The 17788-nt window shown below is 43.4% G+C and overlaps 1 protein-coding gene across 5 annotated transcripts in view; it reads left to right on the top strand.

The window, feature by feature from the left end:
* LOC133237693 (urea transporter 1) overlaps window positions 1–11708 on the top strand; it is a 56279-nt gene extending 44571 nt beyond the window's left edge. For all 5 annotated transcript variants that reach the window (XM_061400053.1, XM_061400056.1, XM_061400052.1 and 2 more), the window contains 5 exons: window positions 448–640; window positions 2602–2749; window positions 2954–3088; window positions 7934–7983; window positions 9647–11708. In XM_061400053.1, the coding sequence (XP_061256037.1) occupies window positions 448–640; window positions 2602–2749; window positions 2954–3088; window positions 7934–7983; window positions 9647–9820 (700 nt within the window). In that variant the 3' untranslated portion in view covers window positions 9821–11708. The remainder of the gene's footprint in view (window positions 1–447; window positions 641–2601; window positions 2750–2953; window positions 3089–7933; window positions 7984–9646) is intronic.
* The last annotated feature ends 6080 nt before the right edge of the window (window positions 11709–17788 follow it).

Consider the following 17788-nt stretch of genomic DNA (forward strand, 5'->3'; position numbering starts at 1 on the left):
CCCCAGAGACGGCAGCCCACCAGGCTCCGCCGTCCCTGGGATTCTCCAGGCAAGAACACTGGAGTGGGTTGCCATTTCCTTCTCCAATGCATGAAAGTGAAAAGTGAAAGTGAAGTCGCTCAGTCGTGTCCGACTCTTAGAGACCCCATGGACTGCAACCTATCAGGCTCCTCCGTCCATGGGATTTTCCAAGCAAGAATACTGGAGTGGGGTGCCATTGCCTTCTCCAACTTTTTACTTTATGTAAGAATTATTTATGACAGGATTTATTCCAGGTGTGTTTGGGTTTGAGTATTTTTTTTTTCCTGTCAAAAGTTTGCCAACACAACACTTTAAGGACATATTTGCTAATGAAAAAAAAAAGCCCCTCTATAGCATAGATATTCCATTTATCAGTGTGGCTTGTCACATGCATGTTCCTCCATTCTATTCTGTTGTTGTTTTTAGTCCACTTTTCTCAAGCGCGTTGAACTCCGTGTTGAGCAAATGGGACCTGCCTGTCTTCACTCTGCCCTTCAATATGGCGTTGTCAATGTACCTTTCTGCCACGGGACATTACAATCCATTTTTCCCAAGCACCTTGATCACACCTGTCACCTCAGTTCCCAATGTCACCTGGCCTGACCTCAGTGCCCTGCAGGTAAGATACGCGATCTTCTTATATCCCGTTCCGCCTCCCCTGGGCTCTGGAAGACACTTCCTGGTTAATTGTTGGTGGACATCAGACCTTACGAGACTCAGCTCTTGAGTACCCTTGCCACTTTGTCTTGCTGTCTAAGAGCTTATTCGTTCTACTCCAAATCTTTGAGTTCTAAGGGATTTTTTTAAAGGACTATGTGGTCAAAACTAACTTTTCCTACTCTTTTCCTAACACCTGCAGTGCTAACTCCAAAGTATAGCTCCACTGGAATCCTGACACTTTGTTCCAAACTTTGCCCTTATTTTGGAGGGGCAGGGTATCTGACAGGGGCCAGCCCTTGAGGCAGGGGCCGGCAGCCTGGGGTTCTGTCCTCCCTGACTTACCTTCCCCAATCAAAAGAACTGGTTGCTCACTGTTAGATCCCATCTCAGAACCTCTCTATTTTGCTTTTTCTTATGGTGGATCTCCTAAAATATGTACAGTAATTCAGATTTCTTGAGCTTTAGGGGCATCAGAGTCATTGTTTTTTAAATATTAACACAAGTTCCATCTCACACTCCCTAAATCATAATCATTGGGGTGGAGTCTAGGAATCTGTTTTAACAAGTTCCCCAAACAGTGATGTGGGCCAGAGTTTGAGAACCATTCTCTTAGGATGTATGCTGTAAATATAAATATGTATAGGGATAGTACTATTTTTTAAAAGCCTGCTTGACCCAAATAAAATTCCAGCTCTTTGTCTTGGTGTTTATTTAATAATGTTGTCTAAGTTTTCTCAAGTATTAAAAAATAAAGAAAACATTTGAAATCAGAAGAAGATCAACCTTACATTTTTTAGTGTCAAGAGACTGCCTTTCCTGCTCTCAGGTTATTAAACCCCTCTGCTGTCCTCTTTGCTGGGCAGTGAAAGCGTGAGGAGTTCAAATAGCCTTTTCTTTAGCTTTTGTACAGAAAATGAATGGAAGTATTTGGAAATAACTCAGAAGGAAAATTTAAAAATTTATCAGGATTACCCGTGAAAAAAGTAGCATTAGTTGAGCTGTCTAAAACTGCCCAATACAGAAGCTATTAACCCTACATAGCTATTTTAATTTAAACCATTTGTTAGCTTGAATAAAACCTTGTGCCTTCTTCTTAAGAACTCCCATTCTGTGAACACATTATCTGAGTTCAGAACTCAGCCAGAAAGCTATAATTAAGATATTTAAATATATTTTTGTGTTCTAAGGACTAACAGTTGTTGATAACTGAAACAAGCTATCTTGGTTTAAATTAATACATGCTCTCTGAAAAAAAAGATTAAAAAATAAATTAAAAGAATTTTAATTAATTTGTAAGATAAAATTATAAATAAATAAATTTTAAAAAATAAAAAATTTAATTAATGAATGTTCTCACTAGCAACAGAAATGTAAATATGGTCCTGATTCATGAACCTGCCAGTAATTGCTTCTGAGCTGTTCATAAGATAATCTGACTTTGGATCTCTGACCGTAGCACTGACAGCTGAATTGCAAGGGAGTAATAATACTTCTATTGACCATAGAGATGCATTGATGTATTGGCCTGAGAACTGATGGAGAGTTGAGAATAGAAGTGTAAGAGGTGGTCCCTACCATCCTCGCTGGGAGGTGTGGCTGATCCTCACAGTGGGGAGCAGGAACCCCACATCGGGAGCTTATCAGCGACCAAAACTAGGTGTCGGTGCAGGCCACAGAGCCAGCGAGCGAAGGGATCTGGAGAAGGAGGGCCCAGCGTGCAGCAGGGAGAGCTGGTGGGTCTCTGGGGTAAAGCGACTGAGACTTTTCTGTAGAGCAAGAGAGAATTGTAAATGTTAGTAACTCTGATCTTGAAAGATAAGATACGCTAAATCTAAAATGACATTGCACTGTGTTTGTGGGTATCCTATGGGTTTCTGTCCAGTCATTTTAATGGCCGTGTTTTCTAAATCGTTTCCTCAGCTGCTGAAGTCCCTGCCTGTGGGTGTGGGTCAGATATATGGCTGCGATAATCCGTGGACAGGGGGCATCTTCCTAGGCGCCATCCTCCTCTCCTCCCCACTCATGTGCCTGCACGCTGCAATCGGGTCCTTGCTGGGGATAATAGCAGGTGAGTGTCAGACTTGCTCCCAGATACTGAGCACTGCCTCCGCCCAGTTGCTGTCTCAGGTATCTTCTACATTCCAGACCTTTCTTGAAGGCCTGCTTCCAAGGGACCAGTGGGAGTTCTCAGATGCCTTCCCCACCCCCAGGCTCCTTCCAGAACATCCTGCCTTTAGTCCAAAGCTCTGACCCCTCCTGTCTTCCCTAATAGGACTCAGTCTTTCAGCTCCATTTGAGGACATCTACGCTGGACTCTGGGGCTTCAACAGCTCTCTAGCTTGCATTGCAGTTGGAGGAACGTTCATGGCACTCACCTGGCAAACCCACCTCCTGGCTCTTGCCTGTGGTGAGTATTCCCTGAACGTGGGGAAAGTTGCTCGTGACTGTGGTATCAAAATCCAGAACAAACAATAAGAAAGGACTGTGTGAGAAACTACAGCTGGAGTTCTAGTGTGAGCCCCTGATACCTGCTAAGTGTGTCACCAGGGCAATGGGCCTCCCCTCTCAGGGAGGACCCAGGTCTGCTCTGCCTACCTCACTGCTCATGTTGAAGACTGGAGAGCCTGCTGGGTCATATTAACCATTTTACAATATGTATTTGGTGGGGGATACAAACAACTTCTCTATGTTCTTCATACTAATTGTTTGACCCAAGAAACTGAAAGGAAACAAGCTAAATACAGCCAGTTCTCCTGGCAAGTCTGGTGGTATTAACGGGTCCTTAGAGAATCACATTAATATGGCTGCTCTCAAACGGGAGCAAACATCAGAATCTCTTGGAAGCCTTGTTAAAACCCAGATTTCTGGGGCCTAGCCCCGGTCCCGGACTCATTGTCTGTTAGAGCCGGCCGGGGAGGCAGGGGAGGAGCTTGCATTTTTAACAAGGTGCCAGGCGGTGCTGATGCTATTCCTCTGGGGACCACATTTTGAGACCTGTAATATTAATCCTTTCCGAGCTCCAGGCCAGACTCAGGCTGTCAGAGCTAGAAGGGGTTCTGGAGAGCTCCATGACATCCTTCTCGTTTTACTGTTGGAGTTCTAAGAGCAGAGAAAGTGATGCACTGAAAGGCATCCATTAGGGGTAGATGTAAACCCAGAGTCCATACTTGCTAACAACTTCCAGAGTTACTCCCACTACGCTACTCTCCCTTCCTTCAGTACCATTCAAGCCCTTAGGTAAAAACAGACCTCAAGTGCTTCAGATTTGAAAAGCTAATGCATTTCCCAGGCCATTGCAAGGGGTGGCTTATTCACCCATAGCTTCCAGCATCCCTAATTCAACACAAGTTACAAGTATGTAAGATAATATGCTAGAATGAAAGGAATGATCCTTCCTGGGGGACAAAGGAGTGGAAGGATATTGGAACAAGCAAGAGTTTCTGTAGTCTCATGGAAATATTTGCCAAGATTCAGTTAATCACCAAACTAATCAATCATTAGTTGGATGATTTATCACCATTAATCCAATAATGGCTGGATTTATCACCATTAATCAATCCAGCCATTATTAACGTGGTGGGCCACATGTCAGGCAGGATTTGGAGTGAGTTCTTGCATTGGGCAGGATGTGGGATAGGACCAAGGATTTCTAAGGCTTTATTCAATTTTGATTATCTGATGCTGTAGTAAGATTAACAGAACTCAGATGCTCTGGAGTTGCCATTCACATGTTATTTTGTCAGTTTCTTTATAGTTACATAACTGTTTCACCTACTAGCCGTGTCAAACCTTTTGCTCACTTGTTTACAAGCTTAGGGCAAAGGAGAAAAGTAGAGACAGATTATGTGGCCTCCTGAGCTCACGTGGGATAAACCCTTTTATTCTGAGATGAGTCTGAGGTTTCAAACCTTTATCTCAGGTGCAAACCAGTATTTTTTCTCTATTGGTAGCAGTAGAAAATATGTACTAAACATTCGTAGTACAATCCAGACAGTACTAGGAAGAGCTAGGGGTTCAGAAGCTTTAGATCCTAGGTGGCTCCTGTGTACAGACAGCAGAAGCCAGGCAAGTAAGAGAGAGAAGCCCGTGGGGACCACATGATGCAGAACCAAGAGACTCACAGGCCAGGAGTCCCTGGGGGAAATACAATTCAGAATCATCCAAAAGCACCTCCTAGAAAGGGTGGCTTTTCTGTAAGTCCTAAAAAGTAAGAGGAGGAATTCCAGTTGTTGCAAAGCAGGGTCTGGGCCAGTGTATGGACAGTCTGAGCACATCCTTAAAGATCAAGCAAAAACTGTCTTGGTCGCAGAAGTTGCTGATAAGGTCTATGAAGGTCTTTTCACAGATTATGGAAAAGGAGAAGACAAAGATGTTTACAAATGTGTTTCCCCAAAGCTGAGATATTTTCATTATTTTCTGTCTGTAATTTTATAGTAGTACAGGACTGTTGTACAAAACAAACAAAAATTCAATCAATACAGAAGAGTATAAAGCAGGTGAAAACACTTCATCCTACTCCCTAGATAGAAATTTCCTGCCTCCTTCTTATAAGGACCTCATGATTACATTGGATCTACTTGGCTAAGGTTAATCCCCTATCTCAAAATCTTTAACTTTATCATAGCCGCAAAGTCCCTTTTGCCATGTAAGGTAACATATCACAAGTTCTGGGGATCAGGACGTGGACATCTTTGAGGGCCTTCATTTTATCTATTATACCTACCTTCCTTTGGATAGATCCAGATTTCCTTTATTAGTTCAGTGGTTGAGTCAGTATAGAATTAGTTAAGAGCCCAGACACTGGTGCCAAAATCCTAGCTCCCCGTATTTTCAGCAGATGCCAAATGCACCCGACAGAGGCCGTGTGAATTTGCCGTGCCACTGGCAGCGTGGGGGAGCGCTGTTCCATCCACGCTGGGCACAGTCCTCAGTCCTTTTTATCTTCGGATGTAAACTTTTGAGACAGACCTCCAGTCCCTCTTGTAAAGCAGATCTCACAGTAAAATACACAGCAAGTTTCTGCCTGCCCATATCACCAAACAAAAGATCAAACTTGTCAGCCAAGGTAAATAAATAAAGACATTTATCATAGAGCTCCTCTTTTATTAACTCCTGTGGCTTTGTCAGGAAGCAACATGGGAGTCTCTGATAGAAGCCTGGTATATCTGCCTTCCCTGTGCCCCTAAGCCAGAAATTGCACAGCCAGAGAACTCCTCAATTTTGTTATTTTCTCACTGCAAACTGTAAACACATTTTGGATCTCTTCTTACAGGTTGCGTTATCATCGTAGGACTTTCATATGGAGGTCTGTGGGGAGGGATGTTGTCTGTGAAGAACTGGGATTCAGTCTTCCCTTCCATTGAGGGAAGCAGAGGGCCTTTTCTCTCCCTCAGCTACTGAACACACTGTTAGGGGCATCACCTCCAAACCACGATGTCCAGAACTTCACCTCTACTTTAAGGCTTTTCCAGCCCAACTCAGCTCATCTTAATGATGGGCAACAACTATTAGCTAGTCTGATACTCTTACTATAGAAAGAAAAGCAACATGGAATTGAAAGAGCTTAAGCACCAACAGGGTGCTGATAGGTATGAAGCTACTGTACTCCTAGGAGAGAAATGCAGTGAGGACTCATGTGCTCAGGGGCGTGTCATAAAAGAGCCGGTGCTCAGGAGAGCAGGGTCAGGGCGTCTCCATACTTAGCCAATGGCTAGTGAATATTTCTTGAATGAATGAATGAACTAAATGGGGAGGGTGGGGATGAAATTATCCAAGCCAAGCAGAGAAAATCTTCCAACCCTTCTGCTCAGAGCAGTACCTCCTTTTCTATGATGACAGAGATGAGTTTATAGCTGCTGCTTGTGAAAGTACATAATTTCATTTGAGAGTCATTACTCCCTATAAAGAACCTCTTCCAGCTGCCTTTTTACAGACAATGAAACTAGATTCCTAGTTCAGTGACTTGTTGTCTAACAAACAAAATGGCAGAGCTGCGATTTGAAGCCCAGACCATTTCCAAAGATGAGCCTTTCCTGTTAGCATGAGACACTTGACATGTGAAAGAACTAGGTATAATATTGAACAAAAAACATCAGGATAAAAAGATAAAATATCAATAAAAGGATGGAAATCTATAGTAAAGGAAAAGATCATAGAGTCTCTCCCACCACCCCACCCAACTCCCCCAAGTAGCAGATGTGTTTCTTGATGGACATGAAGACCATATGGTGAGTGTGGGTGGCCCAGTTGGCCATGTGGCCATTATAAGAAGGTCATTCTTCAGGTGGTCTCTGTGAACCCTAAGGGCTTCCCTGAGTTTCCTTGGACCCAAGAATTGAGAGTTAGTTAGCTGAGCTCTTTGTTTCTGTTATTTTACATTGAAGGCCATACATATACTCAAATTCAGTCAGTTCAGTTCAGTTCAGTCGCTCAGTCGTGTCCGACTCTTTGCGACCCCATGAATTGCAGCACGCCAGGCCTCCCTATCCATCACGAACTCCCAGAGTTCACTCAGACTCACATCCATCGTGTCGGTGATGCCATCTAGCCATCTCATCCTCTGTATTCAAATTACCTACTCTCAAAAATTCATGCTCAAAGTAAATAAAAACACAGGATGTTAACTCATTGACATGTATGCCGACCTTAACGGTTTTAGGGAAAATGTTCATACAAAGAGGAATCCAGGTCTGTGGTCAGTTTCTGCTGATTTCTGAGTTACTATCTCCTTCTATATACATATACCATGGGTTTTTTAAGCTGTGATTTCTAACCATTGATCTGAGAATCTCAGATGCCGTGAGATTGTATGTTACTTCAAGGAACATTCATAAGTTTCATTTTAATTATGCTTGGGTAAAATAATGGGGACATGTATTTACTATGGAAGGCCTTTTCCTTAAGTATTATATTAGCAATAACAGCAAAAAAAGTAAATAGTACCACAGAAAAGCTACCTTTCTTGAGTACTTAATGTGTGCTAAGCCCAAGCATTACCCTCTTTCACACTCACATCAACTCTTGAGAGCAAGGTTTCCATTACCCCCTTGTACAGGTGAGGAAACGGGGGCTTTGAGTGGAGACTCCAAGTTCCTAAGGGGTGGAGCCTGGATGCAAACCCAGAGCTGCTGACTCTAAGCTCAGACTTGTCACCAGGGTGCTGGGCTCACTGGTAAAATGCACAAGTTTACATTCCAGGGATTTATATTGAAAGGAGTCCAAGCACTCTTTCTTTCCCTTTTCTTTCTCCTAGCCCTGTTCACTGCCTACCTGGGAGCCAGCATGTCACACGTGATGGCCGTGGTAAGTTTGCTCTAATCTCACTTTCTCATCCGTGTGATTGGTCATTTTTCAATGATACAGAAACCCTCCTGAAGTCCACCTCAATGGCGTCCCAGGGCAGGATGCTTGACAGATAATCACTGTAGTCCATCTTCTGGACCCACCTGTCCTCATTTACCCTCCAGCATCACAGTAAACCTTAGCCCAAACTATAATCGCCAGGCTTGCTAAAAATATCAGATTGTTTGTCTTAAAGAAGTGAAACTTAGCATGTATATTATCAAGTCCATACTTTAACTCTGAGTGTCAAAAAGTTGACTTTAGAATATCTTTTACTTAAACAGAAAGCTGGGACTATGTAGAGGTTGAGAAATCAGAAAAGGAAAGAAAAGGATAATTGGCTAAAGATCCAGATTTCTTTTTAATTAAGCCAAGACTTTTTTTCATACCCTTAGTCTTTAAAAAAAAAATCCCCAGTCGGTCATCAGTAAGACTTTTTCAGACCCCTGTCCTAAATTATTTAATAAGCAAAATCATCACCTATTAAGTGCCTCTGGCCACTTCTCCTTCCTTTTCAGTACTGTTCAGCCCTTTGACTTTCTCCTTCCCCTCCCCTGAGGAGCCCAGTACCCCCGGCTGCTCTGGGGCCCCCCACGTCTCAGTTCTCTTCCTCACCCACCAGTGCAGGGGATGCCAGGCCAGTTCCTGGTAACTGCCCATCCATACAGACGTGGTCATGGCTGCCAGTGGGGCAGGACCGCATCTAGTCCTCTTCACAGCAACACAGAGAGCTGACCTGGGAGGGTCCTTCTGGATACACAGTTATCTTTATGGTGGAATGTCAAAGCCCTGTTACAGGCATGATGAGATGCCTTAGAGCTTGGGGGGCCCTTCACACCCCAACAAAAGTTCACAGACCTTGGCCTGTGAGCCAGAATTGGGCAGGCTACAGAACGGAGTCAGCTAGGGAGATTGTGAAAAAGCCCGATCCTCGGGCCCTGTACCTTGGCATTTCTGGTAGAGTAGATCTTATATGATGCTTGGTTATCTGTGTTTTTTTTAAACTCTTCCAGATGATTCTGACGTGCAGTCAAGTTTGGGTACCATCACACCCGGGTTGGTGGCAGGGGAGTCTATAGGGCCAAACCTAATCAAGTACATGATGTATGCTCAGAATTGCTTGAGTTGTCATGGATGCACAGAAGGAGGAGCTACCCTCAAGGAGTTTAGAGTCTGTTTGAGAGATGAAACAAAAAGAAGTAAAGCAAATAGATTCCAAGACCTGGTCTGGGCAGAGGCCAAGGGGAGAGAGAGCTGAAGTCATCAAAGACAGCCTCATGGACGTGATGAGTGGTCGGGAACTGTTGGTGGTTGCTAAGTATCATCTCTAGGGGCTAAGTGTCATCTTTGCACATTCGCTGGAATGTGCACATTCGCAGGAAGTCTGACTGTGTAAGAGGGAGGGCAGGGCATGCATCATCCCTAAGGAGTGCATGCTGACATTTTAGGAGCCGAATGTCCTGAGATCTTAGACTCAGTCTCCATGGGGACAAGCGGAGTCCAGAGTCGTGCCTCCAGAGAGTTATCTCCTGAGCTGAATGACAGTGGTGTGAAGCCTGTGCTTTGTGCAAGTTAGCTTTCCAACAGGATCTTAAAGAAGTGTGTGGCTTGTCTCTTTCTGCAGGTCGGATTGCCATCTGGTACCTGGCCCTTCTGTTTAGCCACACTACTGTTCCTCCTGCTGACCACAAAAAACCCCAACATCTACAAGATGCCCATCAGTAAAGTCACTTATCCTGAGGAAAACCGCATCTTCTACCTACAATCCAGGAAAAGGACGGTTCAAGGGCCTTTGTGAACGCAACCCCCATCCACAGCCGTGGATGGTCACAAGTCATTTCTGACGAGCTGCCCCATTGACTTCCAGAGCTTCAAAACTGTTGTTTTTACTAGTAACAAATTTCATACTAAACCATTAGTGATCTGCTCTTATGCTCACTTTGTATCTCCTTCAGACTCCAGAACATCCCTGAACAAGTGACAAGACACACCAAGGTGATGTCCTCTGGCTGTGGAATTTTAAACCCTAGTGGGGCATTGGCGCTAAGACTGTACTATACTTATAGAGTCAGAATGTTCCAACAGAAAGAGGAAGGAAGACCAAAGCTAATTATTGATATTTATTGATATTCTTGGTGTTTGACTGTACATGAGGTTAACAGTATTAATTAAAAATTAATCTCTATAAAACCAATCTCTTATAATCTTTATAAGCCTTAAGTGAATGGAATTCACAGTCACAAAATCAAAGTCAGCCTACAATTCGCAGACAAGCCATTGGGCAGATTTAAAATCAATGCAAGTTACTCATTACAACTGTGGTCAACATCACAGGGCCCATCACTGAGCTCCCTCCCCAGGTCCTCAACAGAACAGCCTTCACGCTGTCCCCCGTGTGTGGCATTCTCTTACAGGAGACAGTGGGTTTGTTTCAGGCTGGCAGAGCTGCAGGAGGGACAATGGGATCCCATCCATCAAAATTATCCCGTATTATCACTTTTCTTGGTTATTGCAAAGGATTTTTTTAGGTAGCTTATTATCTTTTTATTGTGAGAATGGATTTGTTTTCAGTGAGGTAAAATAAAAGAAGTTCCTGGCTATAAAGCCTGGCTATAAAGTTCCTAGATATTAAAGAAAAGTTAAATTTTTCTAAAATAATCAGCATAGCTATTTTCATTTTATTCCCTAAATTGATTCTGTAAAGGCCACAAAAACAGGGGATCAAATATCAAATCATCAACATCCAAGGGCCCTTTAAAGCCACATTTTCAATTCATCTAAGGATGTCATGTATTACAAAGACTGAAAGTTAGTGTCAGATTGCTTCTGAGTGCTTAGAAGTTGCTTAATTCTTACTTTAAAAAAAATTCACTATTTTCTAAACACTTACAATATTCTCACTCAAAAACCAATGGTATTTGAACCACCAAAAAGAAATATGGATAAAGAAGCCTCCAGTGGTGCTTTGTTTGTGTAAGCTCTCAGTCCTGTAAAGATTCTATAACCTAACATGCTGAATACAGCAGTGGGAAGCTTCAGAATTTTAGAGGATTGGAAAGTGAAACTGGAATCTTAAAGGTTTTTTCTTCTTTGAGTTTGAAGTAGTCAGTGCAAACTATAGGAACAGAAGGGAAGTAAACCCACAATTATTTTAGGGAAAAGTTCACTTTTTCATTTTCTCAGGAAAACACTGTTTCAATTTAAAAACCCTGTGATCTTTCGAAACCATGACTTTGCAACTGTCATAGAGTCATGTACATTTCTGTGAAAAAAACTAAATTTTCAGTGTTTGAAAAATCTCTTTTGTTAGGGAATTTGAGAAATAGGAGTTCAGAGGGGACAGACAAAAAAAGCAAGCAGACCAAAGATCACCAGCCCTGGAGACCCTGGGCATGGCTAAGCGAACCAGAGCCTCTTTGTGTCTCCAAGCCCATCTTCACACTGAAGCCCTCGCGGGCTGACTTTCTTCCCATGCCCACACACAGACTTGCAAACAGGAACAGTTTCAAACCTTCTAAGTTGTCTAAATAGTATTCATTTTCTCAAGCTATTTTTGTTACTAAGTATTATCCTAACAATTTTAGCAAATATTTTATTGATTTTCTTAGGGGGCATTTGTATTCTTTTCTATTGCCTGTATAATAAATTTCTATGTAAGAATATGAATAAATTATACTCACAGCTCAGTTTTGTGTGAATTTTGTTTCAGTCATATGTCTTTTATAGCTATTGTACATATTAACAATCACCTGCATAGGTGTGTATGTATTAATACTAGAATCCTTCTCCCTTTCTTTATACTTCATAATAGCACCAGATGCATAGTTGAGAAAACCATGTTCAATTTCTGATTTATGAGCTCTTCTCCCTCAATATCCCCTCAACTACCCACTGGTCTCCTCACTCAAGAATTAGAATGCATTCCTGAGAAAAGTCACAGATGTTCAGGGCATGCTCTTAACACTTTGAGAAGAAGATCCTGGGAGCCAGACAGGCCCTGGGCACCCATCAGGACTGACCATGAGCCATGACCTGCCTCAGGGGTCAGTGTTCCAGGATAAACTACTGTTCAGAATGTATTATCCTCTGAGGATAAATGCCAGTGCTTGTCTCTGCCTCCTTTCTCCCAAGCTTAGCATGTGTGAAAGAAAACAAGGTAAAAATGGAAATTTAGTCCAACCACTTTCAAACGTTGCCCAAACAGGAAACAAAAGGAGGCTACAGTGGGCTGGTCCCTTGAAGTGCCCTCTGTCAAACAAAACCACTCCCACATTTGGTTTCAAGATAGTAAATCTACAAGAGTGACCTGCCCCCTTCGGTATGAGGTAGAAAACACAGAGATCACCTCCCAGGCGGTTCCGTGGTGAAGAATCTCCCTGCCAATGCAGGAGATGCAGGAGACAAGGGTTCAGTCCCTGGGTGGGAAGATCCCCTGAAGGAGGAAATGGCAACCCACTCCAGTACTATTACCTGGAAAATCCCACGGACAGAGGAGCCTGGTGGGCTACAGACCATGGGGTTGCAAAGAGTCAGACACCACTGAGCAACTAGGCACACAGCACAGAAAACAGACAGAAGGTTTAGACGCTCTTTTGCTAAAGACTCCAGACACCATATTCCTTTAGGAGTTACAGGTCCCAATCTTCTTGTTACCCAGACCCCTGATAACTGTGGCATACCTTGAGATGGAAGGTTAAGTTCCAGGAGATCAGGAATTTCCGGGGGAGGGGGGGTAGGGGGCGAAGCTTGCAAGAATATTTTTGAGGTTGCTAAGTATTAATATCCCCTGGAGAAGGAAATGGTAGCCCACTCCTGTATTCTTGCCTGGAGAATCCCCATGGACAGAGGAGCCTGGTGGGTTACAGTCCCTGGGGTCGCAAAGTAAGACACGACTGAGCAACTAAGCACAAGTATTAATACAGAATGAGGTTTTACACATGTGAATGTTGTCAGCCTCCCCTTTATCTAACATCTTTCTTCCAAAAGGCTTTAATCTTTAGTTAAACATCCTTCTTAAACCTGCACTGACAACCCCCAGACCATTAGAAGGCTTGTAGCTTCAGAGAGTTCCATATGATAAAACAATTCTAAAAGTAGGAAGTTCTGTTCCAAGTTCCACGCAGTTGCTCAATGATGTCATCAAAGATGTGATCTCTTTCCATCATCAGTCTCAGCATCCTCAGACAGCTTCACTTGCATCCCCAGGTTTTTTACCTCATGGTTCCAAAATAGCTGCCTTATTTGCAAACATCACAACCTTATCAGGAAGAAGAAGGCAACCAGAGCTGCAAGAGAGTCAGTTTTTCATGTTTCTCTCTTATCAGGGAGAAAAATCTTTCCCAGGAGCTCTCTAAAAATACTTTCACTTGAGTCCTTCTGGCAGAACTGGGTCATATGGCTAGTCCTGGTTACAAAGGAGTCTGGGAAAGTGACCATCTGGCATGCCTCTTTTATATATGCAGGACACTTGTCAGCCTCTATTACTGCAGAGGTGGTGCGCTCCGCCATATTGCAGCAAAAGCAAGAGGAATGACTATTGGACAGGTGCCAACATTCCTGCCCTGGTTGGTATATGGCACCACCATACAGCACACAGCGCCTATGTGCCCAGGGCACACTGGAGAGAATCCATGATGACAGACAAGGCTGTCTACTGTGGGATTCACAAAGATTTGGGACAAAGACCTCAACTAAAACCTTTCAACACAGTGATTCTTTGTTGAATACTTACTGAAATATTCCAGAATACCTTAGATACCCCAGCCTCATACAAGGTTTTATAGCCTCTGACTAATTGGATTCTAAACAAAGGGTGAGACAACCAGCGATAATTATCAAAGCTAGGAAAGTTTAGGGTCCATTCATGTTCCAATCAGCCTTCTTAATCTAACAGTTGACTCCTCTAAATCATTCCACGTTGGAAGTCCTGTTTGGAAATTGTAGAGTTTAAATTCAGTTCTGAAGTATTGAAAACAAGTGTCTTGACATTTTCTACTTCGTGGTTCCAAACAAACAATGAAAAAGCCAGTTTCCTGTTTGGATTGGGTCCATGGGATCCTAGCCCATAGTAGCTTTGAATTATAGCACAGTGGCATGCAAGGACTTAAAGGGGAAGAAATGAAGCTCAGAGGAAAGCACGGGCACAATACCAGGAAATCTGGCTGAAGTTAAGTCCATCAGACCAAGGAAACAATAAAAGCCAAGACACGAGTTACTGGCCCAAGAGAAAATGCATCCTAGGGCAACGAGAGCACACGTGGGCCAGCCCCAGGAAAAGCCAATCTAATGAGGCCTTTCTACACTATGAGACCCCAGGTTGGCTTCTCATCAAGAGGCGAGATCTGTGAAAGCAACTAGCCACACACAGCACTTGAAATAGTGAAAGTGTTAGTCGCTCAGCCGTGTCCTGCTCTTTGCAACCCCATGGATTGTATAGCCTCTGTCCATGGAATTCTCCAGGCAAGAATACTGGAATGGGTTGCCATTCCCTTCTCCAGGGGATCTTCCCAACCCAGGGATTGAACCCAGGTCTTCTGCATTGCAGGCAGAGTCTTTGCCTGAGCCATCAGGAAAGCCAGCCTAAATAGATGTAGGCTTTAAGGATACACACTGGATTCAAGCATGAAGAACAAAAAAACATGTAAAATTTCTTGATAACTTTTTGACTGAAAGTTGAGATGAGAACACTTTGAATACACTGAGTTAAATGAAATATTAGTATATCATTAAGTTAATTTTACCTTTAAAAAATGTTTAGTGTGGCCACTAGAAAAATTTAAATTATATATAAGACTTGCATTTGTGACTCACATTGTATTTCTGTTGGGCAGTGCTGGGCTAGACATTACCCAAAGCCTTTGTGGGAACTCAGACAGCACTGAGTTGTTGGTTGGAACTCAACTTTCAGAGAATCTGTCCTTCCCTTCGAAAGAATGAATGAGTAAAAAGCCTTTTCTCTATTACACTGCTAGCTAATTCTTGAGTCTTTATCTCAAACCTATGAGTTCAAAGACTATAAACGTTCATTTCAGGCAAAATTTTATACCTTTCCAGACTACTCTGTGCACATCAAAGGTGTCATTTAAAAAAAAAATTATTATTATACAGCTACAGAATGAGGAGACTGATTTTCTTGTGTGTGGTATGAAGCTGTTCTGAAGTTAGAACCTGAAAAGCATCCTCAGAAGCACTCAGAGCTCGGGCAGCACCACTGGAATAAAGGGTGCCTCCCAGTGTGTCCATGTGAGGGATGCCATCACCCAGATGTGCCAGGGCCCATCAGTCACAGACAGGGAAGAATGGACTACCAGGGTATAAGGCATCAGGGAATGGTGGGGAACTGTGGCAAACTGAAGACTATACCACTAAATGCTAAATTTCCTCCATGGGCTCCCTTTTGCAAATTCTATTCCCCAGCACCTCTTATAAATGCTCTACAAAACTTCTTGACCAAGGGCATTTTTTCAGAATTATGTGTTAAGAGCCTTTGAAAAAATGCAATTGCCCCCATCCCATCCTGGACCCCATGAATCTTTGGTGACTCCACGGATGATTCTAATGTGCCCTCCTACATAAAAGTGACTGCAAGTTCAGAAAACTCAGACATCCTTGGAAACTGGAGTAACTAAGAACGGCTTCCTGGAGATGTGACTCTGCCCTTTTTCTGACAAGTTCCCTCCCTGGCTCACCTGGACTTGACCTTGGAAACTCATTTGGGTTCCTCCTGGATTCCCTGACTACCACCCTTTCCAGAAAAATTGCTAGGGTCCAAAGACATGATGCTCTTACCAAGGGGCCATGTTTTGATGGGCCCTGATGTTGACAGTGTAGACATGTATACAGAAAGTGGTCAGGGAAAAAAGGGAGCCCCTGTGGAGGAGAATCTATTTCCTTTAAGTGTGCAAAGCTTACATACATTGTGTCAACTGGTATTGACCATCATTGCTATCACACTCTCACGCTTAACCAAGGCAATGGCACAGAGTTCATCTTGCCCACCTTCGTGGGCTACTCCTTTTCATCTGTAAGAATGTCCTAGAAAGCCAAGCAGATTTTACATAGATGCAAGAAAGTCAAAGAGAAGAAGACTGATACTGTGATTCCCCAGGCCCTGCCCCTTCCTCTTTACCCCTCTATTCATCGTGTAAGGAAGACTTGAGCTTCTCTTTCCTTCTACTAGGGACCTCCCTCGATATCCACACCTGTCCCACCTTTCATTCCCCAACCAATCACTTGCAGCCCTGTGTGTCACTGATCATCACAGGACCTTCAAAGGCTTCAAGACACAGGCTTATTACAGTGTGAGGATCCCCTTTCTCAGCATCCTGGATATGATTGGCTGGTACCCTGACCAGACCAGTTGATAATCTTTTCGAATATCGACCTGGAATACATTTGGTCAAGTGAGCCAATGCAGACAGACTTTGTGTGTCTAATGCTGGTTATAATTTAATGCAAAGCATTATTTCTTTCCCGGCTGTGAGGTGGGGTCTAAGGACCCAGGATTCAGCATTAGGTGCTAGAGGGACGTGTGGTTACACCTGGATCTGATCAGGCCAGCACTACCACGATCTAAGTAAGAGGAGCCAAGACCCTGAGATGCTTCTACCAGCAGGCTTTCACCTTCCCTTAGAGCCTGAAATTTCTCCACTGAAGTCTCAGTGAAAGAACATTACATTGTGACGACAGCCATTTATTAGGATCTGAGATATTAAAGCCCTAGGGGAATTAGTTTATCTGGTCTCTTTTCACCTAATAGCTGGTAAGAGCAAATCCTATAAGCAAAAGACTCTAGAAGGATTAGTTTTGATGGGCAAATCCAAGGAAGATGGTTATCTAGAACTGAGAAAGTGATTGTACAAAAGAAAGAGGAGGGGAGACAAATAAAAAGAAAGCAAGAACAATGCATGATTAAAACACATTCCCCACTGAGCACAGCAACATGAATTGAAAAGGCAGTAGGCAAGGACCAGAGAGTGCAGTCAGGTGTGTGCCTGTGCCAGCAGTGTATGGAGTCCACGTGGGCTAAGAAGCAGTTTTCCTCCTCATGCCATTTAGAACATGATTACTTCTCATAATCTTGAAACCCCAGCTTGCCTGACATAAAGGCCATTTGTTGTTTTTATCTCCCAGACGTAACTTCCCACTTTCTTCTAGTAACAGCACCTCCCTTTCCTCAGGAAATGTTTCTTCCCCATCCATGGGATTCTCTCTACCAGCCTCAACACGTTACTCTTAGGCACAGAGGAGTCAAAGGACTCAGACCTGGTTTACCAAATACTTTAATCCCCTGGCCACAGGGATTGGCCCAGGGGAGAGCCACCTGACCCAAGCAGGAATTCTTGATTCAGATTCTGCCCTGCAGGAATTTGCAATCCAAGCAGACATCCCAGGATAGAAATAAATTGGATTAAGGTCTGACAACAGTGATCTGGAGGAAGCCTCTGAAATACTCAAGTCAGCATGGCTTCTTCCCTCAGCCCATCCCCTGAGGCCAGATTACTATTACTTTCATGTAGTGAACTATCTCATCAGTTCAGTTCAGTTCAGTCATTCAGTCATGTCCGACTCTTTGTGACCCCATAGACTGCAGCACGCCAGGCTTCTCTGACCATCACCAGCTCCCAGAGTTCACTCAAACTCATGTTCATTGAGTTAGTGATGCCATCCAACCATCTCATCCTCTGTCATCCCCTTCTCCTCCTGCCTTCAATCTTTCTCAGCATCAGGGTCTCCAATGAGTCAGCTCTTCGCATCAGGTGGCCAA

Source organism: Bos javanicus, chromosome 24 (genome assembly GCF_032452875.1).
Source record: "Bos javanicus breed banteng chromosome 24, ARS-OSU_banteng_1.0, whole genome shotgun sequence".
NCBI lineage: Eukaryota > Metazoa > Chordata > Mammalia > Artiodactyla > Bovidae > Bos > Bos javanicus.